This window comes from Argiope bruennichi, chromosome 3, assembly GCF_947563725.1.
Source record: "Argiope bruennichi chromosome 3, qqArgBrue1.1, whole genome shotgun sequence".
NCBI classification, from domain to species: domain Eukaryota; kingdom Metazoa; phylum Arthropoda; class Arachnida; order Araneae; family Araneidae; genus Argiope; species Argiope bruennichi.
Window position 1 is genome coordinate 12008929 of NC_079153.1, and position 21238 is coordinate 12030166.

Here is a 21238-nt window from a genome sequence, read left to right on the forward strand (position 1 = left end):
TTTACTTTAGTTCAACTATATCAGCAAAGCATTTTATTTCCTCTCTTCAATCAATGACAAAAACAAATGTTATCAATATTCAAATATGGAATCATATTTTTATCAGTATAAAGTAGGGTTGGTGATAGTACATCAATCTGTTGTAAAGATCAGGATAATATCTATAGCAACATCAAACTATGCACCAGATCATTAGTCTTATTCAATCCTAGTCAACAGTTTTGCCATGGCAATACTATAAACATGTGTTATGTTTTCAACTACTGATAACACATATTATTTTTCACCACTACCTGGAATATCAGCAAATATATCAGTCTTACTTGAAAAGAAGAGAAAATTCCTCTTATATTTAAAGCTTTATAAATACTGATATCAAATATATCATGCACACAAATATATCATGTACTCAATCCCAATACAAAAAATTCTAAGAAATAATTTTTCATCTTGCGAGAGCTTACATTTTAACAAAGTATCAAGTAATTTTCAGAAACACTATTCCAAGGGTGGATGAAATTAAAAATTTCTAAAGAATAGAGCAATGAAGAAAATATTGTCTTAATGACAACAAAAAATACTTGAGATTTCACTGACAACTGTGGCAAAAAATGAGGGAAGGGGAAATGAAGGATGTAGCAAATTGAGGATTAAAACAAATTTTCTTCTCTTTTACATAATCTCGTTATAAACTTTAGATTATACATATTGATATATAGGCTTTCTAATTTACCTGTAGTTGTCAAAAAACTTTCATCTGGCTTTGACAAAAATTTCAAAATATTTTTTACTGTTTCTTCTTTAGTATTCATAACAGCTAAAGAAAATGTCCTCGCAACATCACAAACAATTTTAAAAGTCATCCTGAAAGAAAAGAACATTGTTTCAACACAGAAGAGATAAAAGCAATTTGAATTTTAATATAGACAAAAAAAAAAAAAAAATACCTCTGCAAAAACTCATTTCTTTCATCATATTCTTCTGTATCAGAATCAAAAGAAAATCCCTCAAATTCAAGAATGTTTTTTTTCACCTCATCATCCTAAAAAGGAAAAAGCCAGTTAAAAATATTCATATACACAAAGTTCACTTAACTTGATTCAAAATTCTATTACAAGTAAAAAATCTTTGAGGCATTTTACTACAATATTCCAATATTTTCATTCTTTTTCTGTTTAAAAAACGATCTTATAGAAAATGTGAGATGCATAAATAATGAAAGAATCCTGTAAAGAGTTTGCTACAATATAAAGAACTGATAACACATTTTGTAAAAATATGTGATATTTTTAATATTTATAATAAAATAAATAAAAATAATATATTAAAAGGAAAAGAATTTGCAAGAGGTTTCAGTATATAAATCCGATATGATTTTTTAAAATTAACTACAAGAAAGAAATTTTTATTACTTTAGTTCTTAAAAAATCATTTAATTTAAATAAATACTGAGCAAACCCCATATTTTAAAATATTTTTATAAACTTTACATTGGATATTTTATTCAACTGTTTCTATAATTTAACCATGAAAAGAATATTAAATAAAAAAATAATAAAATAAGTATCAAAAAAGACACACACACAAATATATAGAAAGAGATTCTAGTTGATACACAATAGAATCAATAATCTAAAATTAATGTACTTGAATCCCAAAAGGGCTGTCAAACCATCGGAGGTTTTGCAAATTTAGTGGAAAAAAAATTTCAGAAGTATTAAAATAAAAATTAAATAATAAAACATGATCAAGATTTTTCAAAACATGCTATATTTAAGCTTTTAAATTTCTGAACCAATACTTCTCTTAGCATAATGCATGAATCAGATGATTTTATCTGAAATTTGTATATAAATTTTTGAGTAGCAAAATAATTTCTTACACAATTCTTTATTTAGATAGTATTTTTGAAATTTCATACTATCAAGTATGAACCTTACAGAAATTATTATCTTAAATAAGAAAACTTACAATTCTTATCTCTAACTTAATTGTTACTTGACAATCATATATGAGCTATGCAAAAGAAAAAATCAAAATAGTTGCACCAATGAATAAATACAATTATAAATATTTGATAAATATATAAAAACAGTAATTAAAATTAAGCAGTTAGTAAATACACTTTGCTTAAATGAACAATTCCCTAAAAATTATACAATTAAAATCAATTAAATTTTTTCATCAGTGTCATTTTATAGAATATTTCAGAATTTTCAATAAATTAAGCAAAAACTAATGGAACAAAAATTTTAATTTTTAAAAAAATGTTTGAAGAAAAAAATCTAAAACAAAAAGATAAACTTACATCTGCACTAGTAAGAAACAGCAAAAAATGTACATCAACCAACAATTCCTGTGGAGCATCTTCCACAGCTTTTACAACTAAAAGAAAAGCAAGCATTTTCAATTAAATAAAATATAACTGCATACATCCAATAAAAAATAGCTCTGACCTTAATATCTGCAATGCATATCTTCCAACAATGGTTACTAAATCAACAGTAGGACTTCTTACAAATATATTACATTTAAAATAATATCAACAAATTATTGAAGAATAGATATTTCCAAAGAATTTTCATTAAAACAAATATTTTCAAACCTTATTTTAAGCTATTTAACAGGCCTTTATTAATGATTAAATATATAAATACACCCCCCCCCCTCAAAAAAAAGTATAACACAATTTTGTTGATCAAACATTGTTGCAACATTTACAATTTTTTTTTTTCGTTAAATGGCAAAAAAATTTTTTAAAGTTATCATTGCTTAGTTTAACATCATAAAATTAACCATATACATTTTTGTAATGAAGAGCGATTTTGTATTCATACTAAAATAAGTTCAATCCCCCCCCCCAACCATGTTAAAAGATTTTTTTCATTACCAGAATTATTCAGCTAGATTTTGGAAAGAAGATATTTTTGCCCTTTTTATGTAGTTCTCTGTAGTTTTTGATTATATATTTAACTCTGAACTTTTCACTTAATTTCCGTAGTAAGAAGAGAAATTCCATAATTGTTGGAGGGTATGTGCAAGGTATTTAATAAAATTCATGCATTCAGAATAAAAATTCCAAAACAATTTATAAGTTTATGAATGTAAATAAATTAAAAACATGAAAGAAAATAAGGTTCAATGAAATAATGCCATATTTTACAACATAGGTGAATCAGCCATCAGTAAAACTCCTTAACAACATATCACAAATGAATTAGCGCCAACAAGTTATTGAAGAATGGACATTTCAAAATAATTTTAATGAATTAAAAATACATTCAAAACAATCTTAAAAATCATTTAACAGATATTTATTATTGACTTAATATATAAGTGAAATAATTTTGCTTAAAAAATATACATAATTTTTTTTGGATCAATTTAATATTATTTGTCAGTCATTTACAATCCCCCGCCCCCATTAAATATCAAGAGCTTTTTGCTTTAAATCACAATTATTCAGTTTAACATCATAACAAACTCCCATATTCACTGTTATAAGGTGCAATTCCAATGTTTTTGTATTCCTGCTAGAACGAGATTCAAGACTTTTTTTAGTCTTTCTTTCAATACTAACAAAATTGCTATGAGCGAAAATTAGGAAGGAGGATATTTTTGCCAGGTTTTTTTTTTTTTTTTTTTTTTTTTGTAGTTTTCTTTATAGTTTAAGCAAAAAGTTTTCTCCTAATTATCATAGCAACTACAGAAATTCTGTACCTGTTGAGGACACGCAACACCTTAATATCAAATATCTCACTCACTCACTCACACACAACAAAAAAAAGGAGGGGGGGAAGGCAAAATTGTATAATTAGAATAGAATGAAAAATATAGACAATAATTCGATTTAAAAAATTATTTAAGCTCATTAATGAAATTCAAAATTCTTCTTTGCCCTTTTTTGAAACAATAGTAAATTTTCTTAAAACAACTAACAGGGTCACTGAAAACTGGAAAAAATCCCTCTTTTTTTTTTCTTACATGTATAATAAAGTATAAAAGGAGATGTGCAAATAGCACTTATGTGCTCAAAGCATCCCAATAGTCATCTAACTTTTATCATTGGCGAAAAGCAAGGGGGACTAAGCAATAATTCATCATTACCTGAAATAATAGTATATTAAATGAATATATTTACATACAAAGGGAAAAAAAGTAATTTTTCTTTATTTATTGCTTAAAATTTACCAAGATAAAATTCACGTGTTAAAAGGGGGGGGGGGGGTAAATTGAACACTAACTCAATGCTCTCTAATTTAAAGTCAAATTATCAATGCAACAAATAAACCATTCGCTTTTTCCATAACACTGCTTTGTTATTTAAATATATATATATATATATATATATAGCATAATTTTTGGACATGCATTTAAACTTTTTTTTTTTTTTTTTTTTTGTATTTTTTCACAAATATTCACACATCTACTAGAAAGTGTATTTTCAGCTTCAGTATCTCCAGTAGTATTCAGTCACTATACCATAAACAGATTTTTTTTTTTTTTTAAATCTGGAAAGTTGAGCTGATCAATGCAGAAAAAAAGGGAAGCAAGTAGAAAAGGGATGAGCTTTTGCAATTTAGCATACTTAAATAATTTTTCTTGTCTGTGTGCGTGCATGCGTGCTATGGCAACAATCTCTTACTATTGCAATAGTTAAAAATAAACCTTTTTTTAGGAGGATAATTTTTTAAAAAAATGCTTTATATTTTTCCAGGCAGGATTGCCACTCAAATCTGAGGGAAAAAATCCCCTGTGCTTTTTCAGTATGTATATTCAAGATGTAAGGAAATGCACAAATAGCACTCATGTGCTAATTATAATGGAATATGGTTTTAAAGAGTAGAAAGCAACAAATTTAACATTAATCAAAATAATAGCATATTAAAAGGTTTATATCTATATACAAAAAACTATGTTTTTATTTAGTATGTAGAATTTAGTAAGACAAAATTTATATATAAAGAGGGGGGATATATTACTTGTCATACTCTTTAACTGTAAACTGCACAAAATTAAGGATCTGGGTGAAATAAAACAAACTTATTTATTATCATGATACAAATCATTTAAAGATTACTTATGAAAAAAGAAGAAGAAAAAAAAAAAAAAAAAAAAAAAAAACATTACAAAGCAAGATTACTTTTTAAAAAATTTTATCATTTTTGACAGTTTATATATTTGAGCATCAATTTCTGCAGATTTTTCAGCCATCAGTTGCAATCCTTAACCAAAAAGATGACATTTTTGTATGTTTTTAGCTATTTCACTTTCAGTGAACATAATGTGAAAATATTTCAATATATCATTGAATGCATTAAAGAATAAATGTGTTACACCACCAAATTTTAATGCTCACAAAAACTGAGCATTAAATAATTTTTCTTTAATTACAAAAATTTACAATTGGTTTATTTTTGGAAAATAAATTTGACATAGCATCTAAAAGGAATACAGAAAAAGATGACAAGTTCAGCATGAATGATAACTCTTTTGAACTGATAGGCAGTCTTGTAGGTTACCTCTTTTAGCATGACTAGTAAGTGCCTGTTTTCACTTATTACTTAGACTTATTATCTTCTTACAAAGCAAAAGTATCCAGAACTCCTGAAACCCATTTAACAAAATCAGGATTGATTTTCTTTTATCTTTTTCAATTTGTATTAAATACAGATTTTGAGCAGCTCATTGTTTAAAAAAATTTCTCTAATGTACTTTGAACAATTCTGAATAATAAACAAACCATTAAACAAATTCAAGCATGAACACCACCGAACTGCTTTCCGCAGGTTGAATGTTCCAGCTAGAGAAATGTATTCTATTCTTCCACACAGTCACAGAAGTCTCATGCATGCGTATTAGCTGCAATTCGGAAATATCATGGAAAAAGAACAACCATCTGGCATTTCGAAACTGAACTGATCTATACAAAAAAGAGAGAGAGAGAGAGGGGGGAGTTTCTTCACTGCGCTTCGTTTTTTTTAAAGTTATGACTACCTTATTTATTCTTGCAATCTTTAGAAATCCGCATTTTTTAGATGGGGAAAAATAGCTAAATAATTTAATATTCCCACTATTTTCCCTAGTTTTATGAAAATTTTCAAATTCCACTATTTTTACTATCAATTTTTAAATTCTCTGTGTTTTCTCGATTTTTCAGGTTATCTCGGTAGCGTGGTAACCATGCCAGGGTTGAAAGAAACTTTTTAATTCCTTAGATTTTTTTTGTTTTATAAATGACTAGCCGCCTTTGGCGAACAGTTGGTTCACCAATCTTAAAGTTTGTTAAAATTTTAATAATTAAATATTTTATGTAATTCCTACTTTAATAGCTTCTTTATCAAAATATTTTAAAATTTCAAATTTTGATAGTCATATAAATCACTCATAATATTATAAAGGCCTTCTGTCATAACGTAATATGTATCTCTCTAATTTTCTGTTAGCTCCTGTGGAATTTATGCTTTAAATTAAATTGGAAAGGATTAATCTGCAATTAATGCAATAATGTTTTTTACTGAAATAAAGAATTTTTTTTTAATAACATGATTACTGAATACAGAGTCGCTGAGCATTAAAAACTTATGGGCACTAAAGAATATCTTTCTTAATTTATGTAATATCTCAAGAATTTGTCAACAAAATTTTCTCAGATTCATCATGAGCAGATCGATTAATTAACAATGCTTAATTCTAAATGCATTAAAAACTAAGAAAATAAACAGAATCATTTAAAATAATCAGTCGAGAAAAAGTTAAAATAAACTGCTTAAAAAACGATATACTTAAAACTATAAGCAAATACAAAAATATATAACTAACATAAATACAATTTAATTACAAAAGCACACAACTAACCTCAAAAATAATTTAAATCTAATCCGAATCCGTTGAAAATAGTTGTCAACAATCAGAACACAATGCGCATGCGTGAATTTTCAACGCCAGTTATGGCAATGCAAATGTGTGAATTTTTCTATGCCAGTTGGGGTAACACTATGCAGATTAGAAATTTTTAATTTCCTTTATTATGTTTTATTTTAATTCAAAAGTACTTCAGAATGAATCTGAAAACTGGATTAATTAATAATGTTTCATTTTAAATGCATCAAACATTAAGAAAATAAACAGAACCGGTTGAAATAATCCGCCGAAAAATTTTAACCCTAGCCTCATTAGTGTGGGGGAAAGGAAAAAAAAAAACCCCTGAAGCTTTACTGATTTGGTGGTGGGAAAATGAAAAGATTTTTTGGCGGGAAAGTTAGTTTTTAATTAATAATTAAAATTCTAATTAAAAATTCAAAAAAAGGGACCCCAGGTGCACATTCCCGACCTCCAAGGTATACATGTACCAACTGTAGCTGCAGGTCAAACACACACACACACACACACACACACTCTAAGCTTTATATAAGTATAGATTTTTAAATTTCCTGTTTTATGACAATTTTTCTGGAACTATGGTAATCTTTTCAAAAGAACATCGTTTCCATTTTAGAATGAAAAAATGGAATGTAATCTGTTTCAAAATCTTAGAAAATTTCAGAATTCGGATACTAAATATTTTGATATCTAGTTCCTCTACTATTCATAATGATTAAAAATCAAATAATATTACATGTTCCAACCGCATTAAAAATGTTTGAAAGGAATATTCTGAGAAGGCTTCGTAACATTTCTTTTTAAGTAGGGAATCATCAAGACTTTTGCAGCAAAATGCAATGTTTACAAATGTTTAACATTTCCAAAAAGATTCAAATATATACAATCTACTGAAAAAATTTTCAGCTTTAGATAAAAATAGTCAAGTGAAGAACATAACTTTTACAAAGCACAAAGCAAAATGAAATTAATATAAAAACCCATTAAGAGTATCTGTTGTAAAGTATTGAAAGGATATCTGGGCCAAATTCAATTAGCAAATTTTGATTTGAATTTCATCATCCCCCTTCAGAAAATGAAATTGGGCACAGCAGGAAGGAAGGGGGCAAAACTTAATAACTTACCCAAAGGAAAATCTTTTAATTTTACAGTTTTTTTCTCTTCAGCCATGGACGGTTTTGTATCTTCTGGTTGCTTTTCTGGAGTTGGTTTTTCTACTAAAAATAAATATTTTCAAAAGAAAAAATCTCACTTCAGTTTTACAAATACAATAATATCAGAAGATAAACTAAAAGTAAAAAATATCCCTTGCTTTTACATTAAAAAAAAATTTATCTTCAGAAAACCTTTTTAAATGTTCTAATAACAACTATTATTTATTTATAAAAAACATATATAATTTAGTCTGCATTAAACACTAAATTTATAAGAATAGAATCAAGAATTTTAAGATTTAACAATATAATGCTAAAAACAAAATTTCAGAATAAAGATGATAATATAATATATGTTAATATTAAGAATAATACTAAAAAAAAGCAAGCACTAAATTTTTTATTTTGAACAGTATCTACTACCTTTAAAGTTTGGTAAAAATTCCATAAAAAAGAAAATGAATAAGCCAATTTTGATTTTCGTTTAAAAAAAAAACACAATAACAAAATAATTAAATAATGCACAATGACATAACATACTCATTAATAATGTAATATAAAATACTCGACGATAATCGAATTTGGTTTCTGAACAAAACTTAACACAGACAGGCAGGGAAGGGGAAAAATTGGGTAATTCATGCTTTAAATATTAATTATTCATCTAATTAAAAATGCTTGTTATTTTCCTCAATGTTTTATGAAAATAGATTTTTCTTTTTATTGTATTTTTATACAACATTACCTAGAATTTCTAATTACAGCAGTAATATGCAAAGAGAATGTGCATACAGTAAAAAGGCACATGCATATTATTACTAACCTGCAGGTACTGAATTCAAATCTTTGTCATCCTGAAAATATAAACACTTATTTACAGAAAAGTTAATTTAAATAAATTAAGCAACATTAAGTACAAATATATTTGTAAATTATTCAGCGCATATCCTATTTAATTTAACCAAGTTCTTTCAAAGGAATAAGTTTTCACTTACTAATAAAACTGAATTCTTTTGAAGCATTTTTACATCAATCTTTTCCAAAAGAACTTTTGGAAGAGCGGCTATTGGGGAGAGTAAGGTGAATTTACCAATGCGAAATTTACTTAATGATTTAAATAATCTACATAAGGCAATCTATCGATATCAAATAAAATAATTAGAATCTTCTAGAGAATTTTACCACAAGATTTATCAATATTTCCATTCAATTCTTTTTCCATTCTTCGTATTTGTTCTTCACTAGAAACCCAAACCTTTAAAGAAACAAACAAGAAAGCAGACTCATTATTATATTGTCTAATTTTCTTTTGTAACAGAATCATTTTAAAAATAGGTAATAGCTTTAGAGATAAAAAGATATAAATAATACAAATATTCTATTTATTAAATTTAATATGCATAATATATTAGTTTCCTAGGGTAAAATACAATATATAATGCAAAAACACCTAAAATTTATAACATTTCATTTATGTTTCATATATACATGCACATAAAGAAAAGTACCCAAAATATATTTTTAAAGGATTCTACAAAAGTAAAATGACATTTATAAATTTCTTACTTTCTTTGGAAGAGATTGAGCAGGTGATTGTGGTTGTTTTTTTTTAGGTGATGACTTTTTGGCAGCCTTTTTTGCTTCAATTTCTTGTCTCACTATTCAAATATAAATATGTATATTAAAATTATATTAAAAATATTCAACTACAATATTATATATATATTATATCTGCATATTTGAACTAAATTCTTTCTTACCTACATCTTCCAAAAAATCCAACATTATATAATTTTAACAGTTTTTAAATGGTCCTTACCTTTGCTGGTAGCAATAGGGTAACACGAGTAAACGCTCAATAGTGTTTTACCTTAGCACTTCTTTAGCTTTACTTTTGAAATGAGCTCCTCCTTTATTAATTGAATATCTTTACTTATTTAAAACGAATGATTTAATTCCGTTTATGTAATCTTTTTTTTATACAAAAAGGAAAATAGAAAATAAGTAAAATTATCAGGATATTTTATAACAGAATAATAGATTAAGGAAAGTTAGAAAATAAATTCGGTTTGATTTACAACTTTAATTTGTAATATTGAATGATACCTATCTTTGATAGAAAGAGTTAATTCACTATTTAATCATTGAATTAGAAATAAGAATTGCAATATTTAGTCTAAAAAATTTGCCACACATAAAAATTTCTGAATAGTTCAAAGTTTAAAATTTATTAGTTATTATAAGTAATTAATGAATCAAGATTAAAAGAAGCATAAAATAGGAAGTGAGAAATCATGACATGATGCATACTAATAACAAAAACCGAACTTTAATAAGAAAAGAAAGACATTTAAATAATAATAAAATTAAGAGAGAAAGTACAACATTAATTGATTTTATAAAACATAGTGATTTGTTGCAATAGTATTCGTAAAAGGCTTTCTTTCCCCACCCTCCCCTTTTTTTTGTCACAGAAAACATTAAAATTTATATTATTTAAGATAGCTTAGAATTCATATAGAAGACAATCACAAATTACTATTATTGAGAACTAGTCAGCAAGTTATGTTACATTGTTTAAAGACAATTCAACTTAAATAAAAAAAACAATGAATTTTTAAAAATATTTGTCAAAACTACGGTATACCAGCGCTGCAAACCTCAAATTTATATTATAATTGCTGGATAAGTGATTTATAGTACCAGATATTTTTAAAATTACGAAAAATATTGATAATTTCATATAAAAAAGAAATTTTTTTTATATCAAGGAAATTCAATTTTAGACTTCTATACCCACATGAACAAACAAAAAATAAAATTAAATCAAGAGAGTAAACCTACATTTCCTTTCTTCTTCAGAAATAATTGGAGGGAAGTCTTTCATATCCATTTGCTTAGGTAGCTTCATTCCAGTTTTCACTCTATTTTGCAGCTGACTAACTCGTCCCAGTTTTAGCCCATGTAATAGACAAAATCCACCTTTACATACGTTAACTTCTTTTGTATCAAATTTAACCTATAATTAAATATACATAGCATATAATAAGCTTCAAAATTAAAAACAATTTCCAAATTTATTCAGCAACTGAAACATCTTTTTCTTACAAAAAAAAAAAAAAAAAAGTAACAAATATTCTAAGAAACATTCAATTCAAACGAATTTTAAGAATCAATACTATAAACAAAATACAATGTTACACACACTCAAACACATAAAATGGAAAGTATTAAAAGGGAAAGTAACTATATTTATCTTACCGTATAACTATAACACACTTCTTTAAGTTTTTTACTGTTTTCTATTTCCTGAGGAGTTCTTTTGATTTTCTTGCATTCCATTAAATTCACAAGATAGCTTTCTAACAATTTCTTTTGGTCCAATTCCTTTGAATACTCCAGCAATCTATTCCGCTCAACCTTGGTAAACTGCAGCATGCAATTATTACGGCAACTAAAGATGATAAAAAAAACTATAAAAAACATGGCACTGCAATCTGAAATCAGTCTTCACTTTAATAACTCAATTCACAAATGACATATAGAAACTAAAATTCAGAATTTCAAACAAACAAAATTTTAAATTTCATCAAAACTTGCATTTAAAAAAGCAGAATTTTCTTAAACAATGAATCCAAGCAAGAATGTAAGCAAAATAATTATACAAATTAATCTGATCAAAACAATTTCTGAATTGCTAATTCAATATCTACTAATAAAATAATATTTCAATATTTTATATAAATTGTTCAAATCTAAAATATATTTTTTTTTTCTTTTCTAATTTCAGTTAAATCTTTGCTATAAACATAGAGCTTTGAACACAGAAAGAAAACAAATAATCAAAAATAAATTTTAATTTGGCCACAAAAAGCCTCTATAAATAAGAGACAGACACTGAAAAATGACCACTTCTGCATTTGTAATAAACTTCCAAATTTTGTATCTCATGTAACAATAAAAATACTGAAGTATCACTAATACATATTTATCTTTCATGAAGTTTGTTTGCTTTTCTCTAAACTCTATAACACAATGAATTATGATTGAAAACAACAGCAATTGTAAATATTTACAGTAAAAAGAAAATCATTAAAAAAATAACTGGAATTATATTCATTATTATATTGTATTTTAAAAAATAATTATAGACATGAAGAGTCTGCACATAATATTTAGATCCTCGAGCAAAAGTTTTATTCATTTTACTCATTGGTATTCCTAAAAACAATATTAATAATCATATCTATCATCCTTTTATAAGGTTTTTATTTATTTAATTATTTGCCGATTCATATATTTCAGCATTAGTTTCTACAACTTCTGCACACTTTCCAGGATTCCATCCCCCCCTCTTAATAACATTGTAATTTGCAAAGCTGCTTTGCCTTTGTTGGATTTTTTTGTCCTCCCCCCACCCCACCCTTTCCTGAACTTTTTCCTGCTTTTCTAAAGTTTCCTAATACCACACATGTACTAATTTTCAAGTTTCCTGAGATCAGAACATATTACACTTTTTCATAAAAATTTATGCATCATACATATCTTTTAAAATTATTAAAGAATCTTCTTTCAGTATTTCTACAAGCATATCCTTGTTGATATTAAATCTACATTACATGGCCACACAGCCTTGTGACAATACAAGAATTATTTTTGAGACTTCCATAAATTCCGAAAATTTTTTGGTCTATAAAAAACATCAGAATAAAAATAATCTTTTAAAAAATTCTTCATTAAATTAATCAAGATGTTCTTTGTATTAACTTAAAAATTTTTTTAAGGAAAATTTAAAACAGGATCTTTAGTGCATTTGGAACATGTGGTGAAAATTTAGGCTTTGGAACAAAGAAGATGAGTAAATCAACTTTTCTATTTTTGCACAATGCTGCATTGTTTTTCAATAAAAGTGTATTTAAACAAAATACAGCAGTTAAATCAGCAAAATTTTTGGACATACATTCAAATATATTTTTGTTGTACTTTTTCAAATTTGCACTCTGCTAAAATGTCCCTTTTTCAATTTCAATATATCTATTACTATTCAAGTAATATGTAGTCACCATTCTAATATTGGGATTTTTTTTCTCAGTCTTGGATATCAGACTGATTTATGTAGAAGAAAAGAGGAAAAAAGAGATGTGCTTCTGCAGTTTAACAGCCACAAATGGAGTTGTTTTATTTTTTGAGCCATGACCATGAACTTTTATTTTTGCAATGTTTAAAGAGATCGACACTTTATATGAATTAAAACACCTAAGAAATTTAAAATGCCTTCTACTTTTCGTTGTTTTTTTTTTTAATTTCAAAATTTCCTGTCTTATAAATGATTTTTAAATACTCTGTATTTTCTCTTGTGCTATGGCAATCCTGTTTTTCATTCATTTTCACAAAATTTGCTTACAATTCAAAGGGGAGAATTAATAAAACTAAGTACTAAATTAACCAATAAAAAAAAATGGATAGAAAGTAATAGTTGGTATAGCAATAAATAAATCTTTGTTTTTCAATATTATGAAAATCACCGTCTCATCTTTTTTTTTCTTCCTATCTATATAAGACATTCATATATAACTTACCCGCATTTAGATACTAGTCTTTTTTGGCTAGCTGTAGGTGAAGGAACTTCTTCTTTCTGGTCAACTGTGGAAGGAAAATTTAAGTCTAAATAAACCAAGGAGAAAAAAACAAGGGAAATACAATATATAATATTTTAATAGTATGATAGATACAACAGTTAATAAAAAAAAAAAAAGTTTTGATGAAGAGAAAATTTGCTCAAAATTATAGATAACAAGTAGGGATTGCAATACTGGTATACCGGGATACCGAATACCGGTATTTTGAGCCGTTTGTACAATTTTGTAATACCGGTATTCACGAGTTTAAATACAGTTTTTTCGGTATTTACTAGAAATTATTTTTTACTCCTAATAATGGAACAATTTTTGAATACAAAAAGCAATAATCGACTTAATATCCAGAACTGTATCAGTTCTATTTCTAATAAAACTGGCTGTTGAGGCATTATATAGGAGAGATTCTAATTTATTAACAGCTAATGCAACAATAAAATTCATGTGTCAGTCACTGAAAGAACAGAACACATCACTACTGAAGAATTACATATTATATTGAAAAATCGCACAGAAAAAAGCATACCAAAATAGAAAATGTCTTACGATATTTACATAATTATAATGATTTTAAAAATGGAAATGAAAAAAGGAGAAAAGAGGCTAACCAATTCAAATCTGATCAAGTTTATAGTAAAATTTTTTACCCACAAACCTATCCACATTCAGAAGAATTCGGTACAGTTATCGAAGATTATGATCACACTAATGTCGATAGTGAAAAGGAATTAGAACAAAATTAGAAATTAGCGATAAATAAAAAAATTTCAACAAACCAAAATACAATACAGAAATTACTTATATCCAAAACCATTCAACGAGAAATCGATTTATTAGAAGATGAGGGATTTAGAGGTAAATACTTAGAAAAAGTATATCGCACATTGCTAACAGCTCCACCAACTACCGTAGATGCCGAAAGAGCGTTTTCGACAGCTGGTAATTTTTGAACAAAATTACGTTCCAGGCCTAATGACAGTACAATTGATGCATTATGTTTTTTAAGATCACATTTCAAAAATTTGTAATAGTAGCACAGACTGAATAGTGATATTTACGCTTTTTTTGTGATTTAAATAAATAAGATGTTCCTTTACTTTTTTTGTGATTCTTTATATACTGTTATAATTTATAAGTTACTAATTATTTTTTGTGATATTTACACTATCTAATAAAACTGGCAAATAAAACCAACCTGTGTTTTCTTTCTTCTTCGAAAATTTCTACTACCGGTATTAAAACCAGTATCCTAATATTAAGATCTAAAAAATACCGAATACCGGTAATAAACTTTTGGTCCAATATTGCAATCCCTAATAACAAGCCATTTGTAACACAGGGAAATAAAGATGAAAAGCAAACAGAGATGGAGAGAACAAAGATAATGACACTGGAGGACAGTTGTAGTTTTGTTTTAAGTTATAAAAAAAAAGAAACATATATGACATTCAGGCTAATTAACTTCGAGTTTTATATGGATACTTGTAAATAAATAATAAAATATGTTAATTTCTATAAAAATTTGTCTTTAAATATCATTCACTTTTGTAGGGGGGGGGGATGAAAATAATAATACTAACTACAAGAATTGCTGACTTTGTATTAAAGGAAAACAGATACACATGGATTACACATACATTATCGACTATTTCAGCTACTTCACATATAATAAAGATGAATGTGTGTGTATGTGTGAACACTAGAGTTTAGACCATTTGACACAGAACTAGCAAATTTAGCATATATATATATTAGAGGCTGAAAATAAGCAAATCAAAAGGATTTTTAAAAAATTTGGCACTTTTTCTCAATAGCTTCTGAAAATATAATAATTTAAAAAGGAATTTTACATATTAAAATTAACAAATGTACGTATCATTTCAAAGACATCTATTTTATTTTTACTATACAAATATTTTTTCTACATTTAATCAATTTTAAACCAATTACATTTAATCAAAGTTAATTGTTCAGTAAAAACTGCAAGAAATAAGTTTCAATATTTAAATTCTGAACTAAGATTAATGGATAGAATGTATGCTTTATCTTACAGTGCACAAATAACTAGGCATCAGATTTTTTTTCTTTCTAAAGAAATCTTCATACATAATTTGATAACTTCATCAGATATTATAATGATTCAGACTTAATATATAGTAAAAGTAAAATAAAAATGGCGCAAATAAGTTTTTACTAAGCTCTACTTTAAATTAACTAATGTACAAACTATCAAATATATTGAATTAAAAAAAATTCAATGATAAATTTTTATCCAATATGAATTTTTGAAGAATATTTTATAATATTTTGCATCAGATTAATAATTTCTGATGAAAATATGGATACATTAGAAATTAGTTATTTTTGGAATGTAAGCAAATGGAAATGTGTTCTTATAACTTCTGATACAAGAAAACTCAGTGTGTTTAATTACCTAAAAAAAATAAGATTTTCAATTATGCATAATTTATGATGCTTTGGATATTAGCAGTCTTGAAAAATATGTAAAAATAAAATCAATTTATATACATGCAATTCACATATATAGTGCAAAGCCTAAATATTGGAATCCACAGCTCTTTGAGCAAGTGGAAAAAGATATTATATTACAACATATTACAAGGATGATGTGAATAGAGAAATTTTATACTCAATTGTGATAGAACATGGATTGACCCTTTTATATACTTTAAATTTGCCTAATGAAATGAAGTCTTGAAAACATATTGGCTAAATAATAAATATATGACACAAGGGCCCACATATTAATCACAAAGTATAGCAAATTTGAATTGTTTTCACCCACAAAAACATTAATTCTTATTAGAAAAAAGAATTTCATTAATATTAAATTGCCAAAATAAATATATAAAAAAATTAAATTTAATTCATCCCTTATGACGAAAATTATTAAAAACTAGCTGGTACCTGGTGCATTGCTGCCACAGAAAAATAATTTTGGAAATATTGTTTGAAATAGTTATTTTGTTTAATTAGGAATGATATTTATTTTCTTGTTAACAATGAATACATCCAGTGAAATCGAATGATATATAAAGAAGAATTAATATTTATTCTATTTTTACTTTATTATTCAATTATTTTAGGGTAGACAATATTTTTTGCTTTTTCATCTTTACTAAAAACAAATAAATTTCTTTGCTCCAATTCATAAGCATCCAACATACAACTGGCTATGTGAAAAAATGGATTTTCTATGTTAAATCTGTACACTTCAAGTAGTTGACCTTGCATCTTGTTGATGGTCATCGAGAATGCAAATCGAATAGGGAACTATAGTCATTTGAAATCAAAAGGTATGTCAAAGGGAATAATGGAAATGTGCGAGATGAGCACATCTTCTGCATTTGACTTTCCATTAAGAATAGTTGCCTTGATTCTTCCCACATGTTGGTCTTCTGACTTTGATGCGCATGACCGGAAGTAAATTAGCGTTGTATTTCAATTCTTGCCACATGCTGATCTTGAGATTCTGAAGCATATGAATTTGCAATTCGTAAACAATCTACTTCATTGTTCACTTGATGTTCCTTGTATGCTTGAGAAGCTCGAATCTGCTTATTTCTGTGTCCCGTACTGGTAGATCTACTAAGTGCCAAATGTTTGGGAGGCACATTTTTTGATGAAGCAATCAACTTGTATAACCAAAATATTGTTTGTTGGTTCACTGAATAAATAGAAGAATTACTGCAGGAACTGGAAAATTTTGATTGCAGAAACTTACCTTGATCGGCATTGATAATAATAATTCTATTTAGTAGGTGTGAGATAAGCTTTGAATATTATGTGCAGTTCACCTCAGCCAAAATATTATTAATGCTGAATAACAATATCTTGTGTAAGATGACAACATTAACGAAAAGAAAAAAAAATTAACGCTTGCACTAAAAATTTTCGATTTCATTACACTTGCATTGATTGGCATCCAGGATAATAATTTTATTTTGCTTGATATATGTTGAATTAACTCCGAGCAGCATGTGCTGTTTGTTTTTTGTCAATTTTAAAGTAATTTTGAATAATAGAAACATATTAAACATTTTGTTTTTAAATTTTATTGTGTTCAAAATAAATACTAATAATTGAACTATGTCTATAACCTTTGTGAATTGCAAACATTAAGTTGGAAAAGTTTGCACAATATGGCAGTGCAAAAAATACGAACAAATAAAAATTCATTTTTATATATCAGATAGTAAAAATAAAAATAAAAAAAAGGTAAGGTGGGGAGGAGAAGAATTAAAACAAAAATTAAAAAAGATAAAAAGGCATTTTTGAATTTAAGCAGATTATGTAAATCTTAATGAGCACACCTCACTCCCTTAGTATCTAGATATTTTAAAATTTGCTTAATTTTCTATATTCCATATCTTCATGTTTGGAAAAATTTTGAAGAGTGGCTGTGATTAAAATCAGTTTTAATTCATATGCAAAAACTTTTAATAATGAAATAAATTCCAATTGTAACAAAATACAGAAATAACAAAGTTTAACATACCACCAGATTTGAGAAAACGAGTTTTTCTGCTAGGCCTTGATAAGAAATACATAATGCCGGAAATTAATTCCGGCCTAGCCTTTTGGAGATCTGTTAGCATCTTTTGAACTTGATGGTCTAATCCGAGTAAAATACCAATCTTTGCAAGCATTTCATCTGGCTGACTAAAATAATATTTTCAAAGAATACAGAAAATATATATAATGTCTTCATTAAATAGAGTATATATTTCAAACCATTCAATAAAAATAAAATAATTTAATTTTAGAAAAGACGCATTTAATTAAAAAAAAAAAAACTTACGTGCGCAGAAGCATCTCTCTATTAAAATAGTCTTCACTATTCGGACCAAAATTAAAACCAGAAAATTCTAATATACCATGAGCAAGGACTTCTTGAGTATCCTAAATATGATATATTACACAAATTATTTATAAATTATATTTAAACTTAAAATGTGTATAAGAAATCTTACACTAATTGTTTATAAATTATATCTAATTTTAAAATATTTTAACTAAATAACGGTGGGTTGTATCAAATTCTTTGGTTAGAAAAATTAAACTGCTTGACTAACCCAAGCACTCCTTTGATAGAGTAACTGAAAAAGGACCTGAAGAGTCTCATATTCTGCTTGTTCAACAGCTTTTACAACTGTAAGTAATAATTTTAATAATGATTATAAATTAAAACATAAAAGACAGTAAAAGGTTCAACTTTGCTACTGAACAGAATAGAAAATAGTTGCATAATTATTAAATAAAAATACATACTCTTTGGAAATTTTGATAAAGAAGAACCTTTAGGCTCATCTCGTGAATCATCAAAATTAGAATTTGAGCCTTCATCGAAACTGGAAGCTAAACAGAAAATGAAAAATATTTTCATAATATATCTCAACCTTATAAAATATATTATGGTACATTATTTACAAAAAGAGAGAAGGGGGAGTTTATATATCACAAGACAGAATGATACATATATATAAAGATGTACCACATATTATATATATACAGGTGGTTATCAAAATAATGGAAACACCTGCAAATAAAAGTGGCATTTTTTAATCTGCTCTGTAAGCATTAAAATATAATAATAGCCACCTGTTTTTTTATAAATAGCAATGTATATATTCTGGTAGTATGTATTAGCTTTATTGAAGTTTTGTAATTTCTGGATTTTTTTTCAAAAGCATAAAATGTTGAATCTCTCAGATTTTCAAAGAGGCCAAATTGTAGGAGACTGTCTAGCTGGAGCAAGTGTGACTGAAACATCCCAACGTTTCGACGTTTATAAAGGTACAGTATTTAAATACATGACAGCACGACAAGACAAGCTCGGCAAAGAAAGAGCTCGACAGGTATTGAAGCAGATTGTAATGTCTAAAATGAGAACAACTGCAGCAAAAGTGACCGTAGAGCTCAATACCCATCTGGATTCTGCAGTGTCAGTGATTACAGTTAGAAGGTACATTCATAAACAGAGCATTTATGGCAGAGCAGCAGCAATTCCCAAGCCACTTGTCACAGATGTTAATGGTAATTGTCGTCTACAGTGGTGTCACATTCACAATACCTGGTCGATTGATAAGTGGAAGAAAGTAATATGGTCTGATGAATCATGTTTCACACTTTTCCCTACAACAGGATGGGTGCACCTTTGTAGGACACCTGTACAAGTGTATGATTGTGATTGTATCCTTCCAACTGTCAACCATGGAGGTGGATCTGCCATGATATGAGCAGCCATGTCACGGACTGTGGCAGCCATGTCATAACCCTGAAAGGGAGGATCACCGGGGAAAAGTTTAGAGAAACTTTCGCTGACCAGGTCCAACCTATGATGCAAACTTCATTTCCTTCCAAGAGATGGAATTTTCCAGGATAATGCACTTATCCATGCGGCGAGATTTGTCCAATCATGGTTTGATGAACACGAGGATGAAGTTAAACATCTGCCTTGGCCCGCATAGTCACCTGACATCAATATAATCACGATCTATTTATAGAGTGTTCAATAGGGAATAGATATCCTCCACTGGCATCTCTCTCAGAACTTTCACAATATCTCCAGGAAGAATGGTACAATATCCCTTTAAACACTATATTCCTCAACACTTGTATGAATCGATTCCTAGGTGAATCCAAGCTGTATTGCATGCCAAAGCTGCATTACATTACCGTGCTATACCATATTAATAAAAGATTCTTTATAAATCTATGGCGCTTCCATCATTTTGATAACCACCTGTATGTGTGTGCAATTTAAAAGCCTTAACTAATAAATTTTAACCCTTTCAGCAAGGGTCATTAAAATTTTTGAGATTTAATGAAAAAACGCAATCAATGTGATTAATAGGTAGAATACACATGGATTTTGCAGTCAAAAATTTTTTAATTTGTTTTTTTCCACAAGGTGTCCTCGTATGAGGACATCACCCGTCTAGAGCAATCTCTGTGTAAGAAAATCTTTTGAAATAATTATATAAATCCTTTGTGATAATAGCAGTAATTATGAATATTTTAGGTTTATAAATACTTTTATTTATGTTTTAGGTAATTTGGAGGATTTAAAATACTGAACATACAAATAATATATTTACTTCAAAATTCTAAATTAAATCTTATAAATATAAATAATTAAAAAATTAGGAATTATTACAATTTAATACAAGTTATATTTTCATTCAACTAAGAATGAAAATTATACAATTAAAGTGCTAAAAATAAATATTTACAGATAAATTTTATTAAATGTTAACTTTATTAGCTAATAAAATGAAGAATATAAAAAAACTAAAATAAATTAAACTAAAAGTAACTTATTACTTGGTATGAAATTTCTCAAAGCATGTGGAAATGTCTTTTCGTCTAACATTTAATGTGAAATTATTGTTTTGCTCATTGTTCGTGTTTTAGGCACTTTTTTTGGATACTGCACAATGAATATATATTTGGGGGGGGGGGGGGCAAAATAAATATAGCATTTATTTGACTATATTTTTTAAATACTTTATAATAATTATCAAAAAAAGTTTAAATAAAAAA

At 27.0% G+C, this 21238-nt stretch overlaps 1 protein-coding gene across 6 annotated transcripts in view; it reads right to left on the reverse strand.

Moving 5' to 3' along the window:
• LOC129963093 (uncharacterized) overlaps positions 1-21238 on the reverse strand; it is a 65938-nt gene that overhangs the window by 35375 nt on the left and 9325 nt on the right. For 3 of the 6 annotated variants that reach the window (XM_056077145.1, XM_056077147.1, XM_056077146.1), the window contains 15 exons: positions 18965-19051; positions 18769-18845; positions 18495-18595; positions 18192-18355; positions 13616-13679; positions 11298-11490; positions 10881-11055; positions 9603-9694; positions 9219-9291; positions 9032-9099; positions 8860-8890; positions 8007-8099; positions 2309-2385; positions 948-1042; positions 734-864 (listed from right to left, as the gene is read on the reverse strand). In XM_056077145.1, coding sequence (XP_055933120.1) covers positions 734-864; positions 948-1042; positions 2309-2385; positions 8007-8099; positions 8860-8890; positions 9032-9099; positions 9219-9291; positions 9603-9694; positions 10881-11055; positions 11298-11490; positions 13616-13679; positions 18192-18355; positions 18495-18595; positions 18769-18845; positions 18965-19051 — 1521 coding nt within the window. The remainder of the gene's footprint in view (positions 1-733; positions 865-947; positions 1043-2308; positions 2386-8006; positions 8100-8859; positions 8891-9031; positions 9100-9218; positions 9292-9602; positions 9695-10880; positions 11056-11297; positions 11491-13615; positions 13680-18191; positions 18356-18494; positions 18596-18768; positions 18846-18964; positions 19052-21238) is intronic. The other 3 variants (XM_056077148.1, XM_056077150.1, XM_056077149.1) reach the window with 3 other exon arrangements.